Source organism: Xiphias gladius, chromosome 11 (assembly GCF_016859285.1).
Source record: "Xiphias gladius isolate SHS-SW01 ecotype Sanya breed wild chromosome 11, ASM1685928v1, whole genome shotgun sequence".
Classification (NCBI taxonomy): domain Eukaryota; kingdom Metazoa; phylum Chordata; class Actinopteri; order Istiophoriformes; family Xiphiidae; genus Xiphias; species Xiphias gladius.
Window position 1 is genome coordinate 19,810,707 of NC_053410.1, and position 9,237 is coordinate 19,819,943.

Here is a 9,237-nt window from a genome sequence, read left to right on the forward strand (position 1 = left end):
TGCATGTGTGTGTTAAACTTCAGCTAGCATTGACTGCTGTACTGTTTTTTCTTGTCTTTGTTTAGGCATGTATTGTTGAACAGGTGAATTGCTCAACACTGCAGAGTAGTATGGTAAAGAAGCCACACAGTTACTATGGCTGGGCCCAAACTATCACTTTCAATCCCATTTATAAAATTAGCTCTCTTATCGTAGCATTTGCTGATAAGAAAGACCCCCGTCTTCTTTTGGTTGTAAGGAGCAGTCCTCTCATTCATCTCATTGTAATGTGACCCCAAGGTGACCCCATTCCACCCAAGCCAGTCATGTGCCATTTCTGCTGCGATGGGATATGGTGCAGGTCATGCCAGAGCCATCCTCCCTCCAGGACCATTGAGTGTTCATGTGCAACTTTGGAGTGTTGAAATGTTCAAACCCACCTCTGTTCTCACTCACAGCCCCTTTATTTTCTCTTTACAGCCCTGATGAGGACTCCTGTCAGAAATTTGTGCCATTTATTGGGGTAAGAATTTGTTTTTCCAATGCAAAGGTGTCAGACAGAATTCTTAGTTAGCTCTGTGTTTCACTTTTTTTTCTTTTTTTTTTAAACTTAAACATTTTTTTATTATTACAGGTTGTGAAAGTTGGAATTGTGGAGCAAAGCCTCTCAACTTCAGGTAAGGAAGGGCATTTTTAAAAAGGTGTGGTGGCATTTTGATGGGTTAGTGTGTTCAACATTTGACCGTTGCTTGAATGTGCTCGTTAGACAGAAGTCTAACAAAACACAGATGTCACTTACTGGATACAAATTCGTATCAGTAAAGAAGAAAAAAACACATACACCCCGGTATTATTGCATTTATTTACCTCATTTACATGATCGTGACTACAGCTGTTGTATTCCCAAACAGGCAAGCAGTACATATTTTTACAGTGTTTAGTTTCACTTTGAAGTTTTGTGCATGAGATTATTTTTTACCCCATTTGCAGTGGACTCCGATGATGCGATGGGGGGCAACACAAGCATCCTTTCCTCCCCAACGCCCCCATCGGCTGGTCCGTATGGGAAGGAGATTGGGGGTACTCCCCCGCAGTCTCCCTCTGTGTCCACCGCCCTGTCTGGAGCTGGGTACGACAAGACTCACATCACTTATCAACAAACACAAACGCATCCAACTTTTCTCTTCTCACTGTCGCCTTTATTGTCTGCTGTGTTTTGGCCACGAGGTGATGGACCAAAAAAAAAACAACAAGTTTCTCTGTAGTGTTTCTGATTTTGCCTGTTCTCCTTTGTTAGTTCTCCATGTTCAGGCAACGAGGTGATGGGGCTCCAGGTGGACTACTGGACGTGGCAAGGCCCAGAGAAGAAGAAAGAGGGGGAGAAGAGAGACGTGGGGCTGAAAAACACCCTGAAGAGTAATTTCCGTTCACTGCAAGTCAGCCGCCTCCCCTGTGGAGGGGAACTCACCCCTCCACCCAGCATGGCCATGACTGTTGTTACCAAGGAGAAGAACAAGAAAGGTACGCTTGGAAAATAGGACTCATACATTTACATAGAAATAAAAATAAATGAAAAGATTACATCTAGTAACACTTCAACAGGTTGCCATGCAAGCATAATATGAATTTTTTTTTAAATTTAGTTGGATTACATTTGCAATTTTTTTTACTCTGCTGTTTGCCTTAAAGCCCACAGAATGTAACAAATGGTTGTAACTAAAGTTGGAAAAGTAATATTTGTTATAATGGAGAAGGGTTAAGAGAGAATTCCACTGATTTAGTTTTGCACTATTATAACATTTGATGGGCTCACAATGGAGGTTTAAAAAAAAAAAAAAAAAAATAACGATCACATTTGATGCAGCAGAACCAGAGATGAAATCTTCTTTATCTCACACATTATTCTTCCTCGTCAAAACATGGTGCCTGCATTACCCACAATGCAACTCGATAGTTGGCAGTTGTAGCCTAGAGCCTCTAGCCTCAAGCAGAGATGAGCAGCAGGCTACAGAGGACTGGTGAACTCACTTCTTTCTAATGCCACACCCCAGATATTTTTTTTCTTTTTTCAAACTTGTAGTCTTCAAACCGAACCCACACAGACACATAACGTGAGGCCATCAATCAGACCTCACGCCGCTGTCTCTGGAACCACAAAAGGCTTTATATAACTTTTTTTTCACACATGCAGCGACCTGTAAACAGACTTGGATGTGTGGACTCAATGGAGTTCCCCTTTAACTATAAAAAAAATACGTGAAGAAAATGACTCAGCTCACTCTCCACCTCGCTTTGCAGTGATTTTTCTCAGCAAGAAGCCCAAGGAGAAAGAGCTGGACTCTAAGAGCCAAGTGATTGATGGTATCAGCAGGTTGATCTGCACAGCCAAGCACCAGCACACGATGCTGAGAGGTAAGGCAGTACAACCTGCAGCTTAAGCTGCACTGCCATCTGGTGTTGAATGCCAAGACTCGCCTCAATATTGCATAGTAGCAGTCACGTAAATATTGAAAAGTCACATCTTAAACAGCTGTCAGTGCAAATTCTCAAGCAGAGGTTGACATGTTTATGTGGTTATTCACCTATTATGCATTTAACCATGATCCTTTTTTTTTGTCCTTAGTCACTATTGATGGAGTGGAGTGGAATGATGTGAAGTTTTTCCAGCTTGCTGCCCAGTGGCCAACACATGTCAAGCACTTCCCGGTGGGAATCTTTGGTTATACCAAGCCCGTGTGACCCTGGCCCCCATCAACTCAAACACCACCAGACACTCCGCTGCACTTGTCTCACCGAGAGGCTACAGAGAATTAGAGGAAAAGCCAATGGGCCCCTGTCAGTAATAGTTTTCCTGTGGAAATCTTACTGACTCACAACCGTGTTCAATACACAAACTTCATATTGTCAACTTGATGTTTTTGATGTTGATGTTATTGGGTGTTGTTGTTTTTTTACACACTACAGAAAGAACAAGTACTATTTTGTAAGATTTGTGCTACCGCCTCGGATGTATTCTGAGATTTTTGACAATTTGCCACATTTCGATAATGGCAGCTGTGTTTGCACTTTTTGTTAACATTTTATTATTTCTGTGAAATCCTACATTTATTGTTACTCTATAGACAATGGAGGAGTGTGGTGGTGATGTGCAGTGGCGTGTGTGAGATTGTTTGAGACCGTGTTTGTGTTTGTTGTTGAAAGTTGGAATATTGCTGTGAATCTAGATGGAATCCTTCTCTTCTAACTCAGTGCTCAGTTTTCTTACTCGTCCCTTTACTTTCTCAAAAAGGTAAATTTTTATTGAAAGGAACATAAAGTTCTTTTTGCCTCGTTGCTTTTAAGCACACTATGTACCTAAAGCAAATCAAAACAACAACTCAAGCAAGGTATTTTTGAAGGTAGCTATAATGAATGTAGCTATGACACATGCAGTTCATCAAATTTGTTCATTAATGTAAGTGCTGAAGATTTTGTGTCGATGTTAGTGTACATTCAGACTGTACAGTAACATCCACTTAGAAGCAGGGTAACGTGAAACACACACAACATATTTCAACTCCCAACAGCTGAATGCCAAATTTAGTTTTGACTGTATGAACTGTCTTGTTTCAAGGTCCTGAATAGTTTTTCACAGTTTCCCGGCTGTTGTTCCACCTGTGTGGTAATTTCAGGTAATAACAGCATTTATTTGGTAAACGCTCCACCCCGTATTCAGCTAGATGTTCTGGCTTACCTGAGAGGACTTCTCACAGACCTGCAGTAATTTAGCAAATACTGGATTGCGCCAGATGTGCAGTGATGTGCCAAATTCAAGTTACAGTCTAACCACCAGAGCTCTTGGCTTGGCCAAACTTCATAGTATGTTATACTTAAAACTAATATGCATATAATGTATTTGTGGTCCCTGTGGAGATCAGTATTAAGATTACTGAGTTAATTTTTGATAAAAAGATAAAAATTTACAGATTAGCACTCCACATTTGGCCAAATGTTAATACATTAAGCATTTACAAGACATGCACATCTTAAACAAGCAGTTGCCGTTGTGTCCTTTAATGCAGCTTAACCATGGCATGCAAGTAGTACCTAACCTAAAACATGCTGATAGGTTGGTCATTCAGTATAGTGTTATGGGGAAATTTCTAAGAATGAGGTGGTCTGACTTGAAGCATGCTTTGACAGTAGTGTCGAGCACAATGCAAGTATTGAATTGCTTTTAAAAGATGATGAAAAGTGTATGGAGTCTTGCCAGATGTCCAAGTCACTGCCTGTGTGTGTCTGTGTAGGTGTGCTATATGTTTGATGGTACTCCCTGAATAGTGTTGCGTGGAATTTTTGCAAGAGGAGACCTTTGGACAAAGGACCTTCTGTATGACTTTGTTGTTGCTTTTTATAAAGTGAAGACTTACGAGCTTTGATAGGCTGACTTTTTTAGTATTGTATATAAATATACACAAGATGTACTATTGTGAATCGCAAGTCCCCCTTCTACTAAATTGAAAGCACAAATAGCTTACCTTTATTTCTTGACATAAATACCAAATATATTTACAGAACTCATAACTATGAAGTTGACTTGTACAATGCAAACACTATTAGGTATGTTATTTCTCATACATTTCCCTCACTTTGTAATGCACTTTCATGTGGTTTGATACACATTTTAGCTCAAATTGGGACACACTTTGATTTTGAGGTGAAGTGTTAGAGGTGTTATATTTGAAATGTAAACCACTACCTATAGTCAAGAGAAGGCCGTTTTTTTTTTTAATTTTTAATTTTAGAAATGACCCTTTTTCATAAGGATGTAGTATTTATGTTGATGGGTTCAAGCGCCCTCTGAGGTCTGAAAACCATCATGGCCATCTGTTACTTAATGTTTTGCCACTTGATGTTGAAAAGCTTATTTTGAAGCTACCACCACACCTGTCTGCCTGTGACTATACAGTCAAGTTTTCTTGTCTCCTGCTTTTTGAAGGGTTCACTATCTTCTCTTAGTTGGGAGACCATCTAGCCCTTACGTATTTGCAAACTCGGGCTGTGAAGTGTTTGCCAGGGCAGAGTTGTTTGAGGGAATTTGTCATGTGAGTTAGCCTTTTAAATTCTAAATGGGCATGATGACAAGTGGATTTCAGTGTATTTGACCTCAAATTTTTTTTTTGCCCTAAATCTAGAGGTAGCATGGGGGTTTTTTACAAGGCTGGATCAATGAGCAGGCATGCCTACTTTGTCACCATAATTTAGCACTGCAAAAACTTAATTCTAACATTAGTGTTAATGTTGTTCATTGATGGTCAAACCACAAGGATTAAAACATGCCATCTCATTGCTCCTGTTACTTGAAATGCCACCCAGTGTCTTTGCACAAACCCTATTTTAAATGACATGACAGTATTTTTAATTTTACCACTAAAAATATGGGTTCTCTGCATGTTTTACTATAGATGTAAATATGTTTTGGATTTTTATATTGTTTTGTTTCTTTCCATGCTCTCACAAGCAGTTGTGTTTAATAAAATTTTTAATCTTCTGTACAAACACTTTGCCTTTATTCATACTGTAAGCAAGAGAGAACAATCTTTCAGTCCCAAACATGGCTGGACTACTGTTGTGTTATTTAGCCCCGATTGAGGGCAGGTTGACATAACTCTTCATTGAAGGCAGCGGTTTGATCTTGCGTCCTGCCCAGCCTCCCTTCCTCTGCCACAAACCACTCGAAGGCCGAACACCAAACCAGCGATTGCGACCGGCTTTGCCAATGATCTGTTTGTTGTGGTCAATGTTGGATACACGCCCGACTGTTACCATGCAGGTCTCCAGTACCTGGATGCATCAAAGATGACAGCATTAAATTCAGAGCAGGATATGGTTTTAACCCAGCCAGAATAATCTCAATCCAGATAACCTCACCTGAACCTGCTGCTTTGAAGGAAGCTGAACGATCGCTGTTCCGTTTACTTTACGGAGCAAAACGCCACTTGTGCCTGAAAGCAAAAAGAACCACAACATTCAGTTGAATTTTTAGAAAAGCCACATTTAAGATGGGCTTCTTTGTTCCAAGTGCACAAAGCAGACAGAGGCATACAAATGATCCCTTGCCTTACAAAGTATTGTATTACATATGCATAACTGTACTTTCTTACACTGAATAATAAAGTAGACATTGATTATTTAACATTAAAAAACTAACAAAAATTTTGATAAATGAGTCATTAATTTCCAAAACTGTGACACAGTTGCAGGTTCCATCCTCTCAAATGTGAGATTTGCTGCTTTTCTTCTTTAAATCATTGTAAATTGATCTCTTACGGTTTTGGACTGTTGCTTTGACAAAACATTGTGATACAATGTGAAGACGTCAGAATTAAGTCTGAAGTCGTGATGGACATTTCACTATTTTATGACATTTTACAGACCAATCCATTAATCAAAAAACCTGAGATTAATCGTTTCTGAAAATGATCATTACTGCAGATCAAACTGTACACATTAAACATGTAAGGATGAGATTAGATTAGAATTTCTTAAATACAAACCCATGCAAAATAATAGATTACCTGCAGCACGAATGTATTCTGATCCCTTCCCTGGTTGTATCTCCAGGTTGTTGACCAGTGTCCCCACAGGAAGAGCTCCCAGTGGGTAGGCATCGCCGTCATTGGCTAAGACTGCAAAGTGGAACAAAGGACATCATTTTGTGTCCAGCATTATCCAACATCTACCAAATCTTTATCATTTCAAGGCAGCTTTAGAGGCAGATCTCATACCTGCCATGCGTCCAATAACTCCAGATGTTTTGATGATGTCTCCAGCCTGCATGTTCTCTGTAGCAATGATCCATCTCTTACGGTTTCCTCCAGCTACCAGGGCAATGTCAGCAGACCTGTATAGAAACCACAGGTAATGAGAACCAACTCTATGTTCATGATCTTTAGTATAACTGTTAATGAGAGTCCTTCGAGTCCAAAGCTGATCTAACCTGCACGGATCGTATCGCACTTCCACAACCTTCTCTTCAAAGGGCTGGGCCTCTTTTTCTGGCTCATAGCGCAGCCTCTGGAAGTCTATCCACCGGTATCTTTGTTTATGGCCACCGCCAATGCCATGCGTCCGTATCCTTCCTGTATGGCAAGAAGAAAGAGATGAGCAACTCCCATCCCTCAGCTCTAGTCAGAACAAGTATCACAGTTGACTTCTGACTGATGAGTTAGGCGGAAACCTGAAGGAAAATTATTCTTAGGGGATTCTCATAAAACTATTAAACGGGTTCTTAATTTCATATTTCAAACTAGGGTTGCAACTAATGATTACTTTCATCATTGATTATTCTACTGATTATTTAATTGATTAACTGATTCGTCATTTGGTCTATAAAATGTCCAAAGCAATTTCTTATAGCCCAAAGTAAAATCTTCAAATTGCTAGTTTTCAGTCCCCAACTCAAATGATACTGTTTTTTAATCACGTAGACAAAAGAAAGCAGCAAATTCTCACAACTGAGAGGCCGGAGTTACTTAATGTTTGGCATTTTTGCTTAAAAAAACTGCACTTAATCAGTTATCAAAATAGTTGCCAATTAATTTTCTGTCAATTGACCAATTAAAATAATTGTCTCAGCTCTATTTTAGACCCTGATTAAGATTTGTGAAATCTTTATTCTATAGGACAATTTCACAGTTTTTCCTCTAAAGACTAGTGCACATAACCTGATACAAGTTAGCATCAAAAGCTTTTTTACTTACACTGACAGCCAACAGACTTTTTCAAACTCTGTGTCAGATTTGAAACCTTTGCTCTATGTGTAAAAATGAGGGAAAAAAGGCAGTTTCACCGATTTACTCTGTTCAGATCACATAAATTCAGGTCCTCTGAACCTATGTCTTTCAGGTCTTGACTAGATTGACTCTGACTCTACCAAAAGGCTGTTTGAGATTTGAGAGATTTTAATCTGTTTGTGAAAACAGAACAAAGGGCAAATCCAGACCTGCACATTAGAAGGTAACTTCAACCTTGCTTGTAAACACACAACCACACACTCTCTACCTGAGTGATCTCGGCCTCCCGTCTTTTTCTTTCCTATTGGCCTGATGGTGTACTTCTCCCTCTGCTTCCAAAATGTCTTATTCTGCTCCAGAGGGGCTGTGGTGAGGAAGCCTCTGCACTGTCCTACTGCGGTGGGTACCTGAGCTTCCAGCCTAGACTGTGCGGCCGTCTGTCGACACACAAAAAGAGAAAGAGCTTGTTCGGTAGTCGTGATGATTCAGGTCTCCTGTATGACTGACAGGGAGTGGACGTTTACCTGCGAGGAGAGCAGAGCAGGCTGGGACACAGTCAGGAAGCGCATAGCTCGAGTTAAACACGACAACGCCATCACAACGTCCTCCTGGCAGAGCAGAGCAGAGGAGAGGAGAGGAGAAGCAGGTTGACTGCTCTTAGGTTTATAGCTTCACTGGGTCTGCCAGTCTGTTTTACTGTATCCGATACAACGTCTAAGAATTTCTCTTGTCAACAAAATAACATGGCATTCTATATTTTTTATTGTTATATGTTTGTATTTCTGCCCCCGCTGTGCTTAAACTGTCATAACCATAAGCCTACATCAACCAAATGAAAAGTAAGCGTGAGCTACAGCTAGCTTAGTCTGGATCTACCAAGTGAAGTTAATTTGGCTAAATAACTAGATCTGCCTTTTGTTTTCTTTTTAACTAAACTAAACCCAACCTGGCCGCTTATCTCGTGTCCAGTTTGCGCTATAACGCAGTGTAACACTTATATTAAACCGACCTTTGTATTTGACTTACTTCTTCCCCAGCTCCCCTTTTGGCGTCCTTCACAGTGCTGCACGCCACGTCGCGCACGAATGACGTATACTCCAACTCTGAGAGTTCTGTTTTATTTACAACAGTCTGTATCAGTTAAAGTTGACCCCTTTATGATATATCACTATTCCATTTTTAACAGCTTGCGGGGTTTCTATGTTAGTCTAATAACATATCCAGAACTGTAACATTAGCTAAATTTACCAGCCCTCTCGTTGTGCTGGTTTCAACTTGGCCTCTAGGTGGCAGGATTGCCTCCTTACATTTTAATGTAAGCGTGTTGATGCTGTGTCCAACCTTTTATTGCTGTGCAATAAATACGAGTAATTGTTCTTCCCTCCTTTTCATGCGGTCCGTGAATCAAAACAGTTGCACAGTCATTGCTTTCTACAGTCATTTTTACAGGTCAATAAACTATTAAAATGTTGATTGAGGCTTT

General features: G+C 40.1%; 2 protein-coding genes across 4 annotated transcripts in view; one reads left to right on the forward strand and one right to left on the reverse strand.

Annotated features, from left to right (window-relative positions):
* zmp:0000000755 (phosphofurin acidic cluster sorting protein 2) overlaps nt 1-5,490 on the forward strand; it is a 46,078-nt gene extending 40,588 nt beyond the window's left edge. The window contains exons 20-25 of one of the 2 annotated variants that reach the window (XM_040139009.1): nt 460-502; nt 614-656; nt 970-1,108; nt 1,277-1,500; nt 2,278-2,391; nt 2,603-5,489. In XM_040139009.1, coding sequence (XP_039994943.1) covers nt 460-502; nt 614-656; nt 970-1,108; nt 1,277-1,500; nt 2,278-2,391; nt 2,603-2,718 — 679 coding nt within the window. In that variant the 3' untranslated portion in view covers nt 2,719-5,489. Of the gene's footprint in view, nt 1-459; nt 503-613; nt 657-969; nt 1,109-1,276; nt 1,501-2,277; nt 2,392-2,602 lie in introns of both variants that reach the window. The other variant, XM_040139008.1, reaches the window with a different exon arrangement.
* A 16-nt stretch (nt 5,491-5,506) lies between these two features.
* mrpl2 (mitochondrial ribosomal protein L2) lies at nt 5,507-8,991 on the reverse strand. 2 transcript variants are annotated; one of them, XM_040139011.1, is made up of 8 exons: nt 8,764-8,991; nt 8,279-8,362; nt 8,023-8,191; nt 6,959-7,100; nt 6,747-6,862; nt 6,537-6,647; nt 5,890-5,963; nt 5,507-5,802 (listed from the first exon to the last, which is right to left on the reverse strand). In XM_040139011.1, the coding sequence occupies exons 2-8, from the start codon at nt 8,348-8,350 to the stop codon at nt 5,593-5,595; spliced, it is 894 nt and encodes a 297-aa protein (XP_039994945.1). In that variant the 5' UTR covers nt 8,351-8,362; nt 8,764-8,991; the 3' UTR covers nt 5,507-5,592. The 2 variants fall into 2 exon arrangements, with proteins under 2 accessions (XP_039994945.1, XP_039994944.1); XM_040139010.1 differs by having other exon boundaries at nt 8,781-8,974.
* Between the last annotated feature and the right edge of the window lie 246 nt (nt 8,992-9,237).

Excerpts from the sequence above, each read along its gene's own strand:
- mrpl2 (XM_040139011.1), bottom strand. The coding sequence starts at position 8,350 with ATGGCGTTGTCGTGTTTAACTCGAGCTATGCGCTTCCTGACTGTGTCC. Across the intron at positions 8,192-8,278 it reads CTGCTCTGCTCTCCTCGCAG|ACGGCCGCACAGTCTAGGCT; the intron begins GTAAACGTCCAC and ends GTGTGTCGACAG. Across the intron at positions 5,803-5,889 it reads CTTCAAAGCAGCAGGTTCAG|GTACTGGAGACCTGCATGGT; the intron begins GTGAGGTTATCT and ends TGATGCATCCAG.